This window comes from Hyla sarda, chromosome 7 (assembly GCF_029499605.1).
Source record: "Hyla sarda isolate aHylSar1 chromosome 7, aHylSar1.hap1, whole genome shotgun sequence".
NCBI classification, from domain to species: Eukaryota; Metazoa; Chordata; class Amphibia; order Anura; family Hylidae; genus Hyla; species Hyla sarda.
The window spans coordinates 178267176-178289402 of record NC_079195.1 but is presented as its reverse complement, the minus strand read 5'-3'; the positions used below and the strand labels follow the sequence as shown (position 1 = coordinate 178289402).

The 22227-nt window shown below is 43.5% G+C and overlaps 1 protein-coding gene across 1 annotated transcript in view; it reads right to left on the bottom strand.

The window, feature by feature from the left end:
* The window catches only part of LOC130283190 (pulmonary surfactant-associated protein D-like), a 57282-nt gene extending 41840 nt beyond the window's left edge, over positions 1–15442 (bottom strand). The window contains exons 1-2 of the mRNA XM_056532394.1: positions 15308–15442; positions 13365–13463 (exon numbers count right to left, since the gene is read on the bottom strand). Coding sequence (XP_056388369.1) covers positions 13365–13463; positions 15308–15335 — 127 coding nt within the window. The 5' untranslated portion in view covers positions 15336–15442. The remainder of the gene's footprint in view (positions 1–13364; positions 13464–15307) is intronic.
* Between the last annotated feature and the right edge of the window lie 6785 nt (positions 15443–22227).

The following is a 22227-nucleotide window of genomic DNA, read 5'->3' as shown; positions in this document are numbered from 1 at the left end:
ACACCATGAGTGATTGACAGGGCTGCAGGGCCCTCTGTGAGTCAGACCAGAGTGAGATAGTGGGAGGAGTCATCACAGTGAGGAGAAGAGCGGGACACGCTCCATGCCTCTGCATGGATAGAAACCTCACTCAGCAATTGTGGTAATTCTGAAAGAAATATAGGTCGTAGAAACATAAAGATTAGATATACATGATTAGGATGAGATACTGAGCAACATATAACTGTTTTTTTTTTTGGGGGGGGGGGGGCTCTGACAGGTATGCTTTAATAACAAGCAATATACAACCCTTCAGTTGACGTTTGACGTCATGAGGGGCTGTTTGGAATGAACAGAGAGTTAAACATGCCTAATTTAGCCACCCAGCTGTATATTCTATTGTATTTTTTCACTTCACATCAAATAGGTGACCACGTACCCTCTATTAGGATTGGTCGGGGAAGTTGGAGGATAACTAAAATGGGCACTGACAGAATCAAAAACTTTGATAATGTGAATTCAAATAGAGAAAAAAAACAGATCTGGTCGGACATTTACAATTTGCACAGTGATCCTAAGTTTCTTGGCAAAATGTATTAAACTAACAGGTTGCCAGTGTTCTTGATGATCATGAAGTGCAAACCTGCTAGCCACGTCACGGCCACCTATAAGTAGGCAGTTCCTAACATCCCTAGCATAAAATGGCACTGCACTAAGCGGTCACAACACCGCAAACAGGGGGAATTGCCCACTGTGCTTTGCGGTAGCCATTGCTTCCATGGTGCTGTCTGTGGGGTGGCGTTGGGGCTGCTCTGCCAGAGAGTTGTTCTCACTGTGGACACTGGTGTTGCGGCGGTGGTGGTTGCTGCTCAGTGCAGAGCCATTTTATGCTAGGGATGTTAGGGACCCGCTACGTACAGGTGGCCGTGATGTGGCTAGTGGGCTTGCACTTCATGATCATCAAGTAAACTAACCACCTGTTTAATACATTTTGCTGAGAAGTTTAGGATCACTGTGCAAATTGTAGATGTGCGACCATGTCTTTTTTTTCTCTATTTAAATTCACAAAAACTTTTTATATGTTGTACATCTTGGCACAGAATTAAAGGGGTATTCCAGGATTTTTTTTTTATTTGACTAGGTTACAGGGGCTGTAAAGTTAGTGTAGTTCATAATATAGTGTCTGTACCTGTGTGTGACGGTTTTCTCACAATTCTTCTGTGATTTTTACACCAATATTTTTAACAGCATACAAAATGACTGTTGTCTCAGATTTTTCCAAGTTGCAATGCGGCCGAGATCTGACATCACTAGTCAGCTGATGACAAGTAGCCTGTCCTGCTTCAATGGATGGAGCGGTCGCTTCGTGGGAGAGAGATCAATCTGCAACTAATGCAATAGCTGTATGCACCCTGATTGAAAACCACAGGACTTTTGAATGGATGCAGCTCATTTATGTTTCAATGTGTGGGGTAGCTGATGTGTGGGAGGGAGGAAAATGGAATTCTGGGATTTGTTGGCAAAGAAGAAAATGCAAACAAGAAATACCAGTTCACAAAAAGCAAAGCCACAGTGTGATGGTAATCTCATAACATAGCAATTTAGCCCCAAGACAAGTGCAGATCCTTCCTAAGCATTTCCATTACTGTCTGGCAGGTACATACTAAAATCACCTTATGGTGGATAAACCCTTTAACCTTTCAAATATAATTTATTCCTATTATAAATTATATATATATATACATATTATATATATATATATATATATATATATATATATATATATATATATATATATATATATATATTTTTTTTTTTCTGAAATAGTGTCTTATAAAAAAAGACCACTAGGGGTCCCCATACCATCCAAAACATAATTCTGTCTGGCTGCAGTATCATCTATGTCCTAGCTGAAGCACAGGCTGTGACAAGGTCCAGGAAGTTAGAGCAGGACTAGCTTTCCTCTGTGCTCACACCCTGTCCTGTCTTATCAGACTCCTATCTAAAAACAGAAAGGAGAGGGTTGCAAAGTAGCCTGTATTGATTGGATAAAGAGACCCAGCACAGCAATCTCAGGGAGGAAGTGAATGCATGGTGAGTGAGGGCGGGCTCAGTGCTTGCCTCAGACACACCCCTTCCTGAGCAGTGGATTACAGAATGAGTGAGCAGCAGTACAAAGCCATATTCAGAAGCTAGACAAAAAAAAAAAGAAATGTAAAGCATCTGCATGACCTAGTGATATATAAGATTCCTTTTTTTCTGTGATATAACAGGTACGTTTTAAACATAAGAGAGTGTTGTATTGATTTCAGAGGCACACATTAGCCACAAGTTAACACCAGGCTGTATCTGTTTATTACAGTTGCTACCATACGGTTCCACTTGGGAAACTGGACATGCCAGTGAAAACCTGTGTCTAGAATAATTACCGTTTGGTAGCTGTTCTTTCTTTTGGCCTTTGCTGCCATTTGTTTGAACTGGTGTCACCAGGGCCAGTGTAGGGTATAATTAGGGATAAGTGTTACGGGGTGGCCCTTTTAAGAGCAAGCACCCAGTAGAGGGTTCAGTGAGACCCAAAGTGAGAGGTTGTGCTTAACCTACCCTGCCATCCACTCATTGGGCACGATACATGCTAAACACTGCACCACAGGACCTATGGAAGTTTGCTGATGAGTTTTCCCCTTCCATGTTTGATCCCTGGAGTTGACCTTCTTCTTTAACACCGCTACTACAAATGTGAACAGAGACCTAATCACCAATACTTGTCTGTTGACAGCATTTTATACCTGAGGGTGATGAGTGTAATAGTACACACTGTTTACATTTACTGGGGCCTAGGTGATAACTTTGCTATAGTTAACATTATTGTCTTTTTAATAGTTTTTTTTTTTTTAATATTATCTAGTTTCTAAATTGAACGTATTAAATGTTAAGTTTTAAATACATTGTTTTCTATTAGTGGGGTTTATTGAATATTTAGAGTTCCTAGCTTTTTATACATAAAAGCCCTGATTTACTAAGAATGGAGTGTTTATTTTGGAGTGATTTCAGGTTTACTCCAAGTATTTTTCTCCCTGATTTACTAATCTGACACCCATTGCAGTTTGGTAATCATGCAGTAACTCGTGTAGGTGTGATATACAGACCACCTGGCCAAGTTAAAGAAGTAGATGATCTACTAGTTGAAGAAATAGCTAAAATGACAATGAAAGGAGAAGTTATCATTATGGGAGACTTCAATCTTCTGGATATAAACTGGAAAAGCAAAATAGCTAGTTCTGCCAGGAGTAGAGATATTCTAAATTCTCTACTGGGATTATCTCTACAACAAGTGGTTGAGGAGCCAACGCGGAAGGAGGCCATTTTGGATTTGGTGTTCACAAATGGGGATTTGGTATATGATGTTATGTAGACGAAAGCTTGGGATCTAGTGATCACCAGTCAGTGTGGTTTAATATAAGAACAGTGAAGGAGTTAAAACAAAAACAAAAAAAGTTTTAGATTTTTGAAAAATAGACTTTTCAAAAATGAGATTAGTCAAAAATGAGTCCCTATTAGACTGGAATGGATTACATATAATCCAGGAGAAATGGGACTACTTAAAAGAATCATTATTGAAGGCAACAGAAAACTGCATTAGACTTGTCAGTAAAAGCAGGAAAAGGAAGAGACCACTGTGGTAGTCAGCAGAAGTGGCCAAAATGATAAAAAACTAAAAGATAGCATTTAGTAATTATAAAACAACCCAGAGCAATGAAGATAGGGAAATCTACAAGACTAGGCAGAAAGAGGCAAATCAAGTTATAAGTAGTGTTGAGCGGCATAGGCCATATTCGAATTCGCAATATTTCGCGAATATATGGACGAATATTCGTCATATATTCGCTAAATTAGCATATTCGTAATAGCCGACACATTCTATGTTTCTATGTCTCTATTTTATTTTCTGTCGCAGGGAAGGATTGTGGAACATTTAAAATCCCATGGATTGCAAGATGAAAAACAACATGAGTTTACTTCAGGGAGATCATGTCAAACAAATCTTATTGATTTTTTTGACTGGGTGACTAAAATAATAGATGGCGGAGGGGCAGTAGACATCGCATATCTAGAATTTAGTAAGGCTTTTGACACTGTCCCACATAGAAGACTTATCAATAAATTACAGTCACTGAGCTTGGACTCCCATATTGTTGGATTAGACGGTGGCTGAATGACAGACAACAGATGGTTGTAGTCAATGGAGAATATTCAGAGAAAGGTCTTGCCACCAGTGGGATACCTCAGGGATCTGTACTGGGACCAATATTGTTTAATATCTTCATTAGTGATATCGCAAAAGGTCTCGATGGTATGTCTTTTTGCTGATGACACAAAGATATGTAACAGGGATATGCCAAATGGAAAATAATTCAGGAAAACTAGAAGAATGGTCAGAACTCTGGCAACTGAAATTTAATGTGGACAAGTGCAAGATAATGCACCTGGGGCGTAAAAACCCTTGGGCAGAATATAGAATATTTGACACAGTCCTGACCTCAGTATCTGAGGAGAGGGATTTAGGAGTAATTATTTCAGAAGACTTAAAGGTAGGAAGACAATGTAATAGAGCAGCAGGAAATGCTAGCAGAATGCTTGGATGTATAGGGAGAGGTATAAGCAGTAGAAAGAGAGAAGTGCTCATGCCGCTGTACAGAACACTGGTGAGACCTCACTTGGAGTATTGTGCGCAGTACTGGAGGCCGTATCTCCAAAAGGATATAGATACTCTACATGGATTGCAGGAAAAAACTTACCAGGAAAGATTAAAGGACCTTAACATGTATAGCTTGGAAGAAAGAAGAGACAGAGGGGATATGATAGAGACTTTTAAATACATAAAGGGAATCAACATGGTAAAGGAGGAGAGCAAATTTAAAAGAAGAAAAACTACCACAAGTGGACATAGTTTTAAATTAGAGGGGCAAAGGTTTAAAAGTAATATCAGGAAGTATTACATTACTGAGACAGTAGTGGATGCATGTGTGGTGTCACGGCACCGTATTTCATACTGTGCCTTGATGGGGGGGTCCCCAAAGTCAGAGTCTCTAGGACTGTGGGGGTCCCCTTCCCTGGTTAGCCCCTAGTCACCCCTTAGTAGGTTAATATTTATAAATATTGTCATTGTAAATATGTATATTTCATTACTCACTTGTTTGGCGTCGCAGGACCTTAGAACATTTGACCCGTTACTCAGAACTCTATGGTATGTTGAAGGACCTTAGGTGGTTCTTAAGTCACGTGTTCACCCATAATGCCGTGTAACAGTGAGTGACAGTTGTTATCAACCAATCCAAAACGGCCCGCCCCTGCCCATATAAGGGATCTGCGGCCATTGATCGCTCTCTTGGGTTTCTGTCACTGAATGAGGTAGGACCTCCGCAACTTACAAGTACATTTACTAGGCCAAAGCCTTGCGGCCTCGGCCTATACCACAGCGGTTATATATCTATAATTCCCCGCTACAAGATCACTGGACCTAAACGCACCCCTAAATCCAGCAGATCTATGCAACAGAATCTTCCTAAAGCTAAACTGAGCTTATCTGATCCCAACCAACTGTCAATCGCTGCTCAACTACAAAGACTTTGTTATCTGGACTGTTATTGATATTGCCTGCTACCAAAAGTCTTCAGTAAAAGTTCCTGCAAGTTTTCAGTTAAACAGTGGTTATGGACAATCCATTTATTACGCACTCACATATCGCTCTTGGGAAGGGTGGCAATAGGCCCAGCACCATTACAGTATTTAACCCTTACCCTGGCATCACGAGTGACAAGGGTTAACAGCGCCCTTTATTATCCAGAACAGCAACACCCCAACTACTCTACATACCCCCGAGGCATACCACACATGGAATAGCCTTCCTTCAGAAGTGATCGCTGCAAATACAGTGAAGGAGTTTAAACATGCATGGGATAAGCATAAGGCTATCTTTCATATAAGATAGGGCCAGGGACTATTGATAGGATTCAGATTATTGGGCAGACTAGATGGCCAAATGGTTCTTATCAGCCGACACATTCTATGTTTCTATGTCTCTATTTTATTTTCTGTCGCAGGGAAGATATCTGTCGCCCTTATCTGTTTTTTTTGTATCGCACGGAGTTACTAAGCAGGGGAACGGGTGGCATGCTCCTCCCCAGCCATATACAGTGTGTTTTTACTTTTCATTATTAAATTACCTTCCGGTAGCCTTGAATGCCCGATACTGAGGAGCCATTCAGGGCTCCCGGCAGGTTTTCAAATAGAAGTGCTGCGGTGGGGAAAGATATATAGAATCACTGGGGGTTTTGTATATGTCTGGCTCCCCACAGCTTCTATATATCTTGCCCCCTGCTGCGCTATATGTCTTGTCCCCCTGCAGCATATGTGTATATATTCATTCCCCCCGTCAGCGCATGTGTATATATACATTCCCCCACAACGCATGTATATTATATATATATATATATATATATATATATATATATTCCCCGCAGCACTATCATATGCCCCCCGCAGCCCGTTTATATATATATATATATATATATATATATATATTCCCCCTGCAGCGCTATCATATGCCCCCCGCAGTGCATGTATACATATATGCTCTGGCAGCTCTATGATTGACAAGCATTCTATTAGCAGCGCATCTGGCCGGGAAGCTGGCTGCCTAATGCACTGCTTAAAGAATACTTGTCATTCATAGGGTTTTGGTGGCATATGTGTATAGATGTGCTTTGGGGGCCAGATAACACTATAAGTCTGCCCCACACATCGCTTCTATATACATATGCCTCTGCAGCGCTATGAATGACAAGTATTCTTTTATCAGCGCATCGGACAGCCGGCTTCCCAGCCAGATGCGCTGGTAATAGAATGCTTTTCATTCATAGCGCTGCAGAGGCATATGATTATAGAAGCGATGTGGGGGGTAGACATATAGCATTATCTGGCCCCCACAACGCATCTAAACACATATGCCGCCACAGCGCTATGAATGACAAGTATTCTTTGAGCAGCGCATCGGGCAGCCGGCTTCCCAGCCAGATGCACTGCTAAAAGAATGCTTGTCAATCATAGCGCTGCCGGGAGCTTATGATTGCGCTGCGGGGGGATATATATATATATATATACACATGCACTGCGGGGGGGAACATGATAGCGTGGGGGAATATATATATATATATATATATATATATATATATATATATATATATATATATATATACACATGCACTGTGATGAGTATATGATAGCGCAGAAGGGGGCAAGATATATAGAAGCTGTGGGGGGCCAGACATATACCACCCCCCAGCGATTCTACATATCTTTCCCCACCACAGCTCTTCTATTTGAGAACCCGTAAGGAGCCCTGAATGGCTCCTCAGTACTGGCCAATCAGGGTTCCTGGCGGGGAATTTAAAAATGAAAGTAAAATACATCGTACATCGCTGGGGAGCATGCTGCCGGCTCCCCTGCTTAATAACTTCTGATGGGATCGGGTCTCAGAAGTGAGACCCAATGCGATCAATCCCTCAGCCCCTGTACTACTACCCACAACATGGAACAAACCCTGTTCCATGATGGGAGTAGGATTCACTTGGTTTTGGGTAATTTCCCGACAGCTCAGAGCTGTCGGGTTTTGCTGAAGCAAAATTCACACGTTTTCCTGTTAGTTTTTCATCATACTCTGAGTGTTTTTTCTTTTTTGTCGGGAACACGCCCCTTTTTGGGCTAACCATGCCCAAACCAGAGTGATGATATCTTTTGTTGGGAAATTGTGTCACACAAAGTGTCGCATGGGCTATGCGACACATATTTGGTCGCACAACCCGAGAAAAAGAGTCAGGTTGACATTAGTAAATCAGGGCCAAAGTGTTTTTAGGCTGTTATATATTTTTTTTTTAGTAACTTGACTTTTCAGTGGGCTTGCATGTTTTTATCAAAAGGTATACTAACAACCTGTTAGTTTTTGAAATTATGCGGAGAAACAAGTAGATCATTGTACAAGTTGTGGATGTGCGATCATGTTCTGTTTCAATATTCGTGCGTTACATTTGTATTCTGTCCCCTCTTTCATAGCCAGCACTCAACACCACCTATTTAGCTCAGGTGTTTTTAATCAGCAGGAGACTGCATAAGGGTTTTGTGATGTCCCAGTACAGGACATGATCCTGTACTACCTTTAGGCCCTGTCAGGTTGAGTCCCTCAGTGACCTAGGGGCTCCCCTGCAAGGTCTCCCCCTGTTGGTTTTATAAAGGTGTGTGTGTCACTTTAATGCGTAGACAGGATCCCTATGTATAGGGGACCTGTGGGGGGGTCTCAAGGACCTGTGTAAGTCTGTCCCATGTTATGTTGTCACATGATTTATTGTCACATGTTCTCCCAGAGAACACCAGCTTAACCTTAGACCCAATGCACTTTAGTCCAGCCCCCCACTATATAAAGGGGTGGCCATTACAATTCTTTCTCTTGTACCACCAGTCTTTGCTCAGACAGCAACCAACAGAGATCTCAGTGCAAGTGATCAGCATCTGGAAGACACCAAAAGCTACAGTCTCTCCAGTAAGTCTCAAGTCTATGTCTGCTGTCACTACAACTAGTCAAGTCCTGCACATTGTCAAGTCATGTCTAATTTCAAGTCAAGTTAACTACAAGTATATTGGTCCAGCAAGCTGTGAAGTCCTCTGGGTCCTGTTCATCTCTCTGGGAATTCTGGCCTTAGCTGTGAAGATAATTACACCTGTCTTCTACTCAGTAAAGCCTCCGTTTGACCATAACTGGTTGTGAACTCTCAGTTCACTTCTAGCAATTGGGATAGCTGAGAATCTGGGCGTGTGGTGTTTCGGAACCTGAAAACCACACTGGCGTCATGAACACTAGGGGTTAATGCCATCCAGCCCCCAGGGTTAATACCATCTGATCCCACCACTCACACCGCTACATCTGTGGTCCTGCCATTTCACCTGGTGGTTCACCACAGTTTCCTCCTAGCATTCTCCCAGCCCTCTGGCAGGGAGCTCATGGTAGGTGGTCGGGTAGCAGTGGAGCTGCCTAGCCACTGGGTCATTCCCTTTGTGGGTTTGGTGTTGCAGCAGCAGTGGTCTCCATCTGGCGCTACGCAAGTGTTAGTTTACAGACCCGTTCTTATCATGTAGCCTTGACGTGGGAAAAAGTAAACAAACAACCTGTTAGTTTTTGAAATTATGGTAAGAAGCAATTAGATCATTGCACAAGTTGTGGATGTGCAACCATATTGTTTCTCTATTTGTTAGTGACGTAGGAACTGACTAGTTACAGTAATGAATTTGCCCCGATGGCTACTTGGTAGTAATTATCATATACCGTGTAACTGGATCAAAGTTCTTTTTCTGTGGTTGCACCAACAGCTTGCTAAACTATGGACATGGTAGGAATGATTTTTTAAAGACCCATGACAGAGTGTGAGAAGTCTTATAAGCTAAAACCGAGTAACAGGTTCCCTTTAACCCCTTAAGGACCTAGGGCGTATGGATACGGCCTGGCTTTCTGGTACTTAAGGACCCAGGATGTATCCACACGCCCGTGGGAATTTCGGTCCCTGCCGCGTACCGGGCGGGGACCGGACCGGGATGCCTGCTGATATCGTTCAGCAGGCATCCCGTGCAAATGCCGAGGAGGGTCATCAGACCCCCCCGTGTCGGCAATCGTGGCAGATTGTTAGTGAATTCACACTAACGATCTGCCGGGATTCGGGTCATACGTGTCACGTGTGACCCGATGACCCGGAGCTACAAGGTGATCGGGGGTGTACAATACACCCCCTATCACCCACTGTATCTATGGGGAGGTGGCGATTTCGTCACCCCCCCAGGAGCGCTGCTATTGTCTGGACGATCGTCCAGCCAATAGCAGCCGGCAGGGGAGGGGTTAACTGCATCTTCTTGCAGCTCTGCCCGTTAACTGAGTTCAGTCAGCGGGCAAAGCTGCTCGAAGGTGCCAGGGACCCCCCTCTGTGCGATCAGAGCCCCCTCAGGGAAGAAGATCTGCAGGGACAGAGCAGGGAAAGAATACACTCCAGGGCAAAGTAGGAGTGAGTGTAAAAAAGTAAAAAAAAAGTAAAAAAAAAAATAATCCCCCTCCTGACCCCCTAATAGGTCCCCAAGGATCCACCACAAATTTTTCAGTGTGACCCGGGCCCTATTAGGGGTTTAGGGGGCTGCATTTGCCCCCCATTTTTTTTTTTGTCCGCAATTTTTTTCCCTCCCTTATATAACGGTGTGTGATTTCTAATCACACACCTTTATATCTAATAGTTACACCAAGCACTCACTACATACATCCCCGCCCCCCCCCCCCACACACACCCTTACACCATTCTGGACTACAATCGGTATATAGGGGGGAGTTGATCTTTCTGATCAAATCCTGAAGCCATATAACGCCATGCGGAAAACACGTATATGGTACAAGAAAGTTGCGGTCTACTTGGTACAGGCTGCCATGTACAACTCTTTTGTACTGTACCAGAACGCTGGCAGCACAGGGACATTCCTCCAGTTTCAAGAAGAAGTCCTAAAGGCCCTGATCTTTGCTGACCGCGAAAGAGCAGGCCGAAGTTCAGAAGGAACTGAAGTAATAGGTGCCAGCATCGTCCCAGGCCAACACTTTAAAGGTGAGATTCCCCACACTGGAAAGAAGGGACGAACCTAGAACCCAGAAAAAATGCAGAGTGTGTCACAGGAGTGGGATACGGAAGGATACCACCTATCAATGTGACACTTGCCCCGATCATCCGGGCCTCTGCATTAAAAACTGAATCATGGAGTATCACACTTCCATGCGGTACTAGATTTTCCCTTTTCATTTTAATTTTCCATAATTTGACCCCAATGTACCAAGTCCAGAGTACATTCCAAATTTTAACCCCATAAAACCACTAAATTGGCCCAAAAAAAATTTCAGCAAAAAATAAATAAATAAACTGATAAGACCTCTGGTGGTATTTTTTCAAAAAACCGGGTTATAGGTCACTGAGTCACTATCATCAGGGACTTTTTATGTTGCCTCAAATGCGCAGCGCTCTCTCTCCACCTGAGCGGGGTGCGCATTTGAGGTAACAGGTTAGGGACGGCCACACACATCACATTCCCAGAATGATGATTCAGAGCATAGGGTTTGGGGTGGGCATATTCTTTAGTTTTGGCTATGCTCTGGGTCATCATTCTAGGAACATAACCTGTTTTATAATTTTATGTCCCACTGTACCCCATTTTAGTAACTTATCCCATGTAATGTTTATAATTACCCCATGTAATGCCCCTTAAGGGGGGGTCCCACTGCTCTGGCTCCACAGGCAGCGATTTTGAAGCTCAAGGCCCCTGACTGCACTCCTGTTCTTCTGTGACCGGTCCAGATATGAGGTAAGTCCTTATTCCAAAGAAATGTACTTACAAATGTAATTTTTTTTTGCTGTTCTGGCACTAAATACGACATGCCCCCCCATTTCAACAAAATTTGCAAATGTGACTCCTTCTCTTCTGAGCATTGTAGTGCGCCTGCAGTGCACTTGACGTCCACACATGGGGTATTACCATACTCAGAAGAGGTGGGCTTACACATTTTGGGGGGCATTTTCTCCTATTACCCCTTCTAAAAATCTAAAATTTGGGGAAAAAACTGCATTTTAGTAAAAAAAATTAATAAATAAAAATGTACACATCCAAAGTAGTCAAACACCTGTGGGGTGGTAAGGCTCACTGTACCCCTTGTTACGTTCCTTGAGGGGTGTAGTTTCCAAAATTTCCGCAGTGCACTTGACGTACACACATAGGGTATCACCATACTCAGAAGAGATGGGGTTACAAATTTTGGGGGGCATTTTCTCCTATTACCCCTTGTAAAAATGTAAAATTTGGGGGAAAACCAGCATTTTAGTGAAACATTTTTTTTTTCATTTACACATCCAACTTTAACGAAAAGTCGTCAAACACCTGTGGGGTGTTAAGGCTCACTGTACCCCTTTTTACGTTCCTTGAGGGGTGTAGTTTCCAAAATAGTATGCCATGTGTTTTTTTTTTAACTGTTCTGGCACCATAGGGGCTTCCTAAATGCGACATGCCCTAGAAAAACCATTTCAGCAAAATGTGCTTTCCAAAAGCCATATGTGACTCCTTCTCTTCTGAGCATTGTAGTGCACCCGCAGTGCACTTGACGTCCACATATGGGGTATTACCATACTCAGAAGAGATGGGGTTACAAATTTTGGGGGGCATTTTCTCCTATTAATCCTTGTAAACATTTTTAATTTGGGGGAAAACTAGCATTTTAGTGAAATTTTTTTTTTTATTAACACATCCAAATTCGAGATAAAGTCGTGAAACACCTGTGGGGTGTGAAGGCTCACTGTACCCCTTGTTACGTTCCTTGAGGGGTGTAGTTTCCAAAATAGTATGACATGTTTTTTTTTTGCTGTTCTGGCACCATAGGGGCTTCTTAAATGTGACATGCCCCCCAAAAACCATTTCAGAAAAACTCACTCTTCAAAATCCCATTGTCGCTCCTTCCCTTCTGAGCCCTCTACTGCGCCCGCCGAACACTTGACATACACATATGAGGTATTTCCTTACTCGAGAGAAATTGGGTTACACATTTTAAGAAGATTTCTCTCCTTTACCCCTTGTAAAAATTCAAAAACTGGGTTTCCAAGAACATGCGAATGTAAAAAATGAAGATTTTGAATTTTCTCCTTCACTTTGCTGCTATTCCTGTGAAACACCTGAAGGGTTAACACACTTACTGAATGTCATTTTGGATGCTTTGAGGGGTGCAGTTTTTATAACTGGGTCATTTGTGGGGTATTTCTAATATGAAGGCCCTTTAAATCCACTTCAAGACTGAACTGCTCCCTGAAAAATTCCGATTTTGAAAATTTTTTTAAAAATTGGAAAATTGCTGCTGAACTTTGAAGCCCTCTGATGTCTTCCAAAAGTAAAACTTGTCAACTTTATGATGCAAACATAAAGTAGACATATTGTGTATGTGGATCAATGTATAATTTATTTGGGATGTCTATTTTCCTTATATGCAGAGAGCTTCAAAGTAAAAAAAATGCAAAATTTTCAATTTTTTCATTAAATTTTGGAATTTTTCACCAAGAAATGAAACAAGTATCAACAAAATTTTACCACTAACATAAAGTAGAATATGTCACGAAAAAACAATCTCTGAATCAGAATGAAAGGTAAAAGCATCCCAGAGTTATTAATGCTTGAAGTGACAGTGGTCAGATGTTCAAAAAATGGCCGGGTTCTTAAGGTATATTTGGGCTGGGTCCTTAAGGGGTTAAAGACAAATGTACACTATAGTGACTTTTTACCTGCAGTTGCACTATCTCCTTTTTCACCTCTCGGTCCTGGAGGCCCCTGTTTTCCTTGTGGTCCAGGTGGCCCAGCAGTGCCTTTTATTCCAGGTAGTCCTAAAGTAAATAAAATTATAGGCTTAATGAAAATTAGGGATAAACTGCTGTTTATTTTTACAACATTAATGGAATCATTTGAATTGCGATCAATATGGTAAATAGTTCACGGATATAACATTCCATGTATATATGGTATATGGTATAATTTAATAATTCCTTAGAAATTGTAACAATATAAATTCACCTTGGTCTCCTTTGTCCCCTTTAAGACCATTTTTCCCATTGACACCAGGTTTACCATCCTTCCCCGGAGCCCCACATGTAAATACAGAACAGGTTTCCCCTTCTTTACATATCTGTGTAGCAAATGACACACTGAACAGCAGGAAGAAGAGAACCAATAGAGGTCGCATTCTCCAAACACTGTGCATCTGTAGAGGAATATTGTTCGTGAGAGACTAGGATTAGATAGATTATAAATACAGATAAAATGCTTCATCAAAACTAAAAATAAAATTTTCAGAGAGCCATTCTAAATATGTACACATTGGGGGACATCTAACATTATTTGTGTATGGTAGAAGCTGTTTACCCCTTTTCTTGAATTCTAAATTATGCGCAGGAGCGCTAAATTTATCAATCAAGCTCAATGAGCTTCATAAATTGCGGGTAACTATAGTAATCTCCTCAATCCACTCTTTGGAAAATAGAATCGATGATTTAGAGCATCTTGCTACGTTAAGTCCAAGATGGCTTATATTTGCGCAAAATAAACAGCTCTTGCGGCAAAATTTTTGGTGTAAAGGAAAAGTACACAGTTAATAAATCCATGCATACTATAGATGTCACTCCAAGGTACCCCGATTCGGCCACATCTGGAGGGCATGCTCTACCAAAACGTGCGCAAAAAAATGCGCAAAAAAGGGCTTGCGCAAAATTTTGCACAAAAAAATACACAAAACGGGGTAAAATCTTTGATACATGTCCCCCATTGGCCCTTATTTACTAAGAGTGGAGTGTAGGTTTCTTTGTGGTTTTTAATTCCCTACAATTTATTTTTCACGGTATTTACTAAGGTTTTCTTCATTTTCCACTTTCCCTACACCTTGCTTTTTTTATACACAGGCTCTGATCCGTAGGGTTTTGCTCAGCTCAAATCCACCACATTTTATGTGGAAACGTTAGTAAATATGTTGGGTTTTTGTGAAAATGACGAGAACACGCCCCTTTTCGTGTTTTCTTTGCAAAATGGAGAGTTAGTCAGAGTTTTTTCAAGACAGAATTTCTGGCGCAATGCAACAGAATCTGGTGCACAACCCGACAAAACATGTCGGGTTTGCAATAGTAAATGAGGGCCATTGGGGGTGATTTATCAAAACCTCTGGAGAAGCAAAGTTGCCCAGTTGCCCATAGCAACTAATCAGATTGCTTCTTTCATTTTTCATAGGCCTTGTTAAGAATGTAAGAAGCGATCTGATTGGTTGCTATGGGCAACTAGGCAACTTTGCCTCTCCACAGGTTTTGATAAATCTCCCGTAAACTCCTTCAGTTATGTTCTAAATATGCATTTTATTTTATCACTTTCAAATATAACACGTTTACTGTCTGAGGACATTTTCTATGCCTTTCTTTTATTTTCTCTGTTATGCCTTTGGCAGCTCACTGGAACAATAGGGACGCTGGAACTCATAATAATCAGAATACAGTTTTTGCTTTTGTAGGACAGATAAGAAAATTAATAAAAGTATCTCAATAGTTACTGTGATGGAAAGCATCCTTTTGACAAAATTGAGCTACTACAACTTGACAAACAGAACTGTAACATAGTTTGATAGTTTTCCTTAAAGGGGTGCATTGGTGAAGTTAAGAAAAATAAAAATGCCCCAAAGCCACCACGATACCTGTTCTGTGTCCCCTGTAGTTATACATGTGGTTTTAGCAGATCCTTTGGGCCCTGTCTCCTTAATATTCTTTTTCCTTGCTTGCAGCCCAGATTACAACTCCCAGAAGTCAGTGCAGCTCTGTGTAGCTTCCAGCCCATTGCTTTCACCATCTGTGTGCATGCTGTGTTGCTGTCAGCAGCACACACTACATGTCTTTTCTTTTAAACTATCGTTCCCCCCTCAAAAATAAATCATGCTATGCTCTGAATGGCAGCAGTCAGTAATAAGATCTACAGCAGAAAAAGAGCAGCGTTATGTGCTGAGTTGTGACTGAGAATCTTCACTGTGCTTCTCTCACCGGCAAGCTCCTCACACAGGGAGGGGAGGGGGAGAGGAGCTGGGGCTGTAAAGAAATCACATAGTGTTTGTCTTTGTGTAAACCCCTCACTGAGACCTTGCCCCCACCCTCCTGCAAGAAAAGCAGGATCTGAATATGATGTCTTTCTCTCACTCCCTGCATGTAAGTGACAGCTGAAAGAGAGAAACTGCTCTATATAGCTAAAGAAATATATTTAGACTAACAAATAGGTTGGTGAGGGGGAAAGAATGGGCTATGGGTTTAGTTTCCCGGAGTACCCCTTTAAAGGAGCATTCTTAATATTATTATTACGTTATCCCCTATCCACGGCATAAAGGATAACTGGCGAATCGGTGGGGGTCTGACCGTCCATGAATGAATGAAGGGAGTGGCAGTGAGCATGCATAGCCAGCGAAGAGCTGAGCTCGGAAACATTTAGAAAATCTGAAGTTTTTCTGACACTAAAACTGACGCGCTGTAAATTTAAGATCTATACCCCTGCTATTTTCTAATGCTGCACATTCTCTCCCCCCCCCCCTTGATGATACATACCATCTCAGTACATCAGACACTCAGACACTGGAGTGAAGGAAACTTCTACTGCAACTCTATATATATACTGGATTAAGGAATTGTTTTCTTTATTGGCAGATACTGAGATTTCCTTATTGACATAATGTTTACATATAATTACTTAGAATGCAAATGTCAGTAAAACAATAAAAAAAAAGAAAGCATTTACAATTATTTTTGGCAGGTTTGCCAAATATGTTTAATTTTGTCTCTAGATTATAAAACCCATTTTCAAATATTAGATTATTATGAAATTCTGTTTTAAAGGGGTACTCCGGTGGAAAATAATTTTTAGATTAACTGGTCCTAGGAAGTTAAACAGATTTGTATATTACTTTTATTAAAAAATCTTAACCCTTCCAGTACTTATCTGCTGCTGTATGCTCCAGAGGAAGTTGTATAGTTCTTTTCAGTCTGACCACAGTGCTCTGTTCTGACACCTCTCCATGTCAGGAACTGTCTATAGTGGAAGTAAATCCCCATAGCAAACTTCTTCTGCTCCGGACAGTTCTTGACACCGACCGAGGTGCCAGCAGAGAGCACTGTGGTCAGACTGAAAAGAACTTTGCAACTTCCTCTGGAGCATACACCAGCTGATAACTACTGGAAGGGTTAAGATTTTTAAATAGAAGTAATTTACAAATCGGTTTAACTTTCTAGCACCAGTTGATCTGAAAAAAAACAAAAAAAAAACCCTGTCCACAGAAAGCTTCCAATTTGTGTTAAAAATAATCACAGCTTTAAAAGAAACGATGATCCATGAAAAGATAGAAAAAGGTGGTAGATTATGTAAAGTTAATGAAGCGCTGGAGCACCACAAGAATTGTCCCACACTTGCCGTAAATGTTTAAACAATTCCTGTGACGTTGATGGTGGGTGAAACACTGTAGCGCGACTCGGCGGTAGGTAGAAATGAAACCAAATTCACTCACCCACCCTTGGTTCCAGGCACAGGACGTCTTCAAACTCCGGACCTCAGCAGATCGCGCTGGTGCTCTAGTTTGAAACAGGGAAGTCTGTCGTTAGAAAGACAAGCCCTTTTAGCGAGCAATGTCTTGGTGTGCAGGATACTTGGCTGGGTCGGTCCTTGTGGAGACGTGCACACATCAATGATGCACTGGGTATGCTGTGAGTCTTTGGCAGATTGTTTAGAATATCTGACTGGAAGTGTGGCGTGGATTCAGTTCAGAAGTGGGCTCTTCCTCAGTGATGTGTGGACTACATGTGATTATAGTTCTATTTATAGTTCTACTAATGAGCATACATGAAAACCTGTAATGGAACACTGTTATATAAATGCTTTCAGTGGCTCCATATAAAAAAAGGACTGGATACAAAAATAAAAATTTCAAGGGCATGTATAAATGAAATGAAAGAGTAAATGAATGTGCATTAATACATCTGGGAATAAATAGATATTAAAAAGACTTGTCCATGTCTATGCTGTTCATAAAAAATGCTCTTTAAAGCGTACCTGTCAGTGCAAAAAAAAGAAAAAAAGTGATATGTTACTCAGGACCCAATCCTGATCATGTGCATATAATTTTTATGTGTCTTGGACCTATATGTCACGATGCCGGCTGGCAGGAGGTGGATCCTCTGTGCCAGAGAGGGATTGGCGTGGACCGTGCTAGTGGACCGGTTCTAAGTCACTACTGGTGTTCACCAGAGCCCGCCGCAAAGCGGGATGGACTTGCTGCGGCGGTAGTGACCAGGTCGTATCCACTAGCAACGGCTCAACCTCTCTGACTGCTGAAGATAGGCGCGGTACAAGGGAGTAGACAGAAGCAAGGTCGGATGTAGCAGAAGGTCGGGGCAGGCAGCAAGGATCGTAGTCAGGGGCAACGGCAGGAGGTCTGGAACACAGGCTAGGAACACACAAGGGAACGCTTTCACTGGCACAATGGCAACAAGATCCGGCGAGGGAGTGCAGGGGAAGTGAGGTATACATAGGGAGTGCACAGGTGAACACACTGATTAGAACCACTGCGCCAATCAGCGTCGCAGTGGCCCTTTAAATCGCAGAGACCCGGCGCGCGCGCGCCCTAGGGAGCGGGGCCGCGCGCGCCGGGACAGGACCGACGGAGAGCGAGTCAGGTACGGGAGCCGGGGTGCGCATCGCGAGCGGGCGCCACCCGCATCGCGAATCGCATCCCGGCTGGAGGCAGTATCGCAGCGCACCCGGTCAGTGGATCTGACCGGGGCGCTGCGGGAGTGAGAGTGTAGCGAGCGCTCCGGGGAGGAGCGGGGACCCGGAGCGCTCGGCGTAACAGTACCCCCCCCTTGGGTCTCCCCCTCTTCTTGGAGCCTGAGAACCTGAGGACCAGACTTTTATCTAGGATATTGTCCTCAGGTTCCCAGGATCTCTCTTCAGGACCACAGCCCTCCCAGTCAACCAAAAAGAAGGTTTTTCCTCTGACCTTTTTGGAGGCCAGTATCTCCTTTACAGGAAAGATGTCTGAAGAACCGGAGACAGGAGTGGGAGAGATAAGTTTAGGAGAGAAACGGTTGATGATGAGTGGTTTAAGAAGAGAAACGTGAAAGGCATTAGGAATACGAAGAGAAGGAGGGAGAAGAAGTTCATAAGAGACAGGATTGATCTGGCACAAAATTTTGAAAGGACCAAGATAGCGTGGTCCCAATTTGTAGCTGGGAACACGGAAGCGGACATATTTAGCGGAGAGCCATACCTTGTCTCCGGGAGAAAAAATGGGGGGAGCTCTTCTTTTCTTATCAGCAAACTTCTTCATGCGTGATGAAGCCTGTAAGAGAGAATTTTGGGTCTCTTTCCATATGGTGGAAAGATCACGAGTTATTTCATCCACAGCGGGCAAACCAGAGGGTAAGGGAGTAGGGAGGGGGGGAAGAGGGTGACGGCCGTACACCACGAAAAATGGGGATTTGGAAGAAGATTCAGAAACTCTGAAGTTATACGAGAATTCGGCCCATGGTAGAAGATCTGCCCAGTCATCCTGGCGGGAGGAAACAAAATGCCGTAAATAATCACCCAGGACCTGGTTAATTCTTTCTACTTGCCCATTGGATTGAGGATGATAAGCAGAAGAAAAGTTTAATTTAATCTTGAGTTGTTTACAGAGAGCCCTCCAGAATTTTGACACGAATTGGACGCCTCTATCCGAGACGATCTGCGTGGGCAACCCGTGAAGACGAAAAATGTGTACAAAAAATTGTTTTGCCAACTGAGGCGCAGAAGGAAGACCAGGAAGAGGGATGAAATGTGCCATCTTGGAGAATCGATCAACGACCACCCAAACAACAGTGTTGCCACGGGATGAGGGTAAGTCTGTAATAAAGTCCATACCAATCAGAGACCAAGGCTGTTCGGGAACAGGCAGAGGATGAAGAAGACCAGCGGGCTTCTGGCGAGGAGTCTTATCCCGGGCACAGACAGTGCAGGCCCGCACAAAATCAACAACATCCGTCTCCAGAGTCGGCCACCAATAGAAACGAGAGATGAGTTGCATGGATTTCTTGATGCCCGCATGGCCTGCGAGATGGGAGGAGTGACCCCACTTGAGGATTCCGAGGCGTTGGCGTGGAGTGACGAAGGTCTTCCCTGGAGGAGTTTGCCTGATGGAGGCTGGAGAAGTGGAGATCAGGCAGTCAGGAGGAATGATGTGTTGCGGAGAGAGCTCTACTTCCGAGGCATCCGAGGAACGAGAGAGAGCATCGGCCCTGATGTTCTTATCGGCAGGCCGAAAGTGAATTTCAAAATTAAATCGGGCAAAGAACAGAGACCACCTGGCCTGGCGAGGATTCAGCCGTTGGGCAGACTGGAGATAGGAGAGATTTTTGTGATCGGTGTAAATAATAACTGGAAATCTTGATCCCTCCAGCAGATGCCTCCATTCCTCAAGTGCTAATTTAATGGCTAGTAGCTCTCGATCCCCGATGGAGTAGTTCCTCTCCGCCGGAGAGAAGGTCCTAGAAAAAAAACCACAAGTAACAGCATGCCCGGAAGAATTTTTTTGTAGAAGGACCGCTCCCGCTCCTACTGAGGAGGCATCTACCTCCAATAGGAAGGGTTTAGATGGGTCAGGTCTGGAGAGCACGGGAGCAGAAGAAAAGGCAGACTTGAGCTGTTTAAAGGCGTCTTCCGCTTGAGGAGGCCATGACTTAGGATTGGCATTCTTTTTGGTTAAAGCCACGATAGGAGCCACAATGGTGGAAAAATGTGGAATAAATTGTCTGTAATAATTGGCGAACCCCAAAAAACGTTGGATAGCACGGAGTCCGGAGGGGCGTGGCCAATCTAAGACGGCAGAGAGTTTGTCTGGATCCATTTGTAGTCCCTGGCCAGAGACCAAGTATCCTAGGAAAGGAAGAGATTGACATTCAAACAGACATTTCTCCATCTTGGCATAAAGTTGATTGTCACGAAGTCTCTGAAGAACCATGCGGACATGCTGGCGGTGTTCTTCTAGGTTGGCAGAAAAAATCAGGATATCGTCCAGATACACAACAACACAAGAATATAAGAGATCACGAAAAATTTCATTAACAAAGTCTTGGAAGACGGCAGGGGCGTTGCACAGGCCAAAGGGCATGACCAGATACTCAAAGTGTCCATCTCTAGTGTTAAATGCCGTTTTCCATTCATCCCCCTCTCTGATGCGGATGAGATTATAAGCACCTCTTAAGTCCAGTTTGGTAAAGATGTGGGCACCTTGGAGGCGATCAAAGAGTTCAGAGATAAGAGGTAGAGGGTAGCGGTTCTTTACCGTGATTTTGTTAAGACCGCGGTAGTCAATGCAAGGGCGTAGGGAGCCATCTTTTTTGGACACAAAGAAAAATCCGGCTCCGGCAGGAGAGGAGGATTTGCGGATAAAGCCCTTTTTTAAATTTTCCTGGATGTACTCAGACATAGCAAGAGTCTCTGGGGCGGACAGAGGATAAATTCTGCCCCGGGGTGGAGTAGTGCCCGGGAGGAGGTCAATAGGACAGTCATAAGGCCTGTGAGGAGGAAGAGTCTCAGCTTGTTTTTTGCAAAACACATCAGCAAAGTCCATATAGGCCTTAGGGAGACCGGTTACAGGGGGAACCACAGGGTCACGGCAGGGAGTACTGGTAACCGGTTTAAGGCAGTCCTTGAAACAAGAGGTACCCCAACTCTTGATCTCCCCTGTGGACCAATCCAGGGTTGGGGAATGGTGTTGAAGCCAGGGTAGTCCAAGGAGAATTTCGGAAGTGCAATTGGAGAGGACCAAAAACTCAATTTTTTCGTGATGAGGTCCGATGCACATTAGGAGGGGTTCCGTGCGGTAACGCACGGCACAGTCCAATCTTTCATTGTTAACGCAATTGATGTAGAGAGGTCTGGCGAGACTGGTCACTGGGATGTTGAACCTGTTGATGAGAGAGGCCAAAATAAAGTTTCCTGCAGATCCGGAATCCAAGAAGGCCTTAGTGGAGAAGGAGAAGGTAGAGGCAGATATCCGCACAGGCACAGTAAGACGTGGAGAAGCAGAGTTGACATCAAGGACTGTTTCACCCTTGTGCGGAGTCAGCGTACGTCTTTCCAGGCGGGGAGGACGGATAGGACAATCCTTCAGGAAGTGTTCGGTACCGGCACAGTACAGGCAGAGATTCTCCATGCGGCGTCGTGTCCTCTCTTGAGGTGTCAGGCGAGACCGGTCAACTTGCATAGCCTCCACGGCGGGAGGCACAGGAACGGATTGCAGAGGACCAGAGGAGAGAGGAGCCGGGGAGAAAAAACGCCTCGTGCGAACAAAGTCCATATCCTGGCGGAGCTCCTGACGCCTTTCGGAAAAACGCATGTCAATGCGAGTGGCAAGATGAATGAGTTCATGTAGGTTAGCAGGAATTTCTCGTGCGGCCAGAACATCTTTAATGTTGCTGGATAGGCCTTTTTTAAAGGTCGCGCAGAGGGCCTCATTATTCCAGGAAAGTTCTGAAGCAAGAGTACGGAATTGGATGGCGTACTCGCCAACGGAAGAATTACCCTGGACCAGGTTCAGCAGGGCAG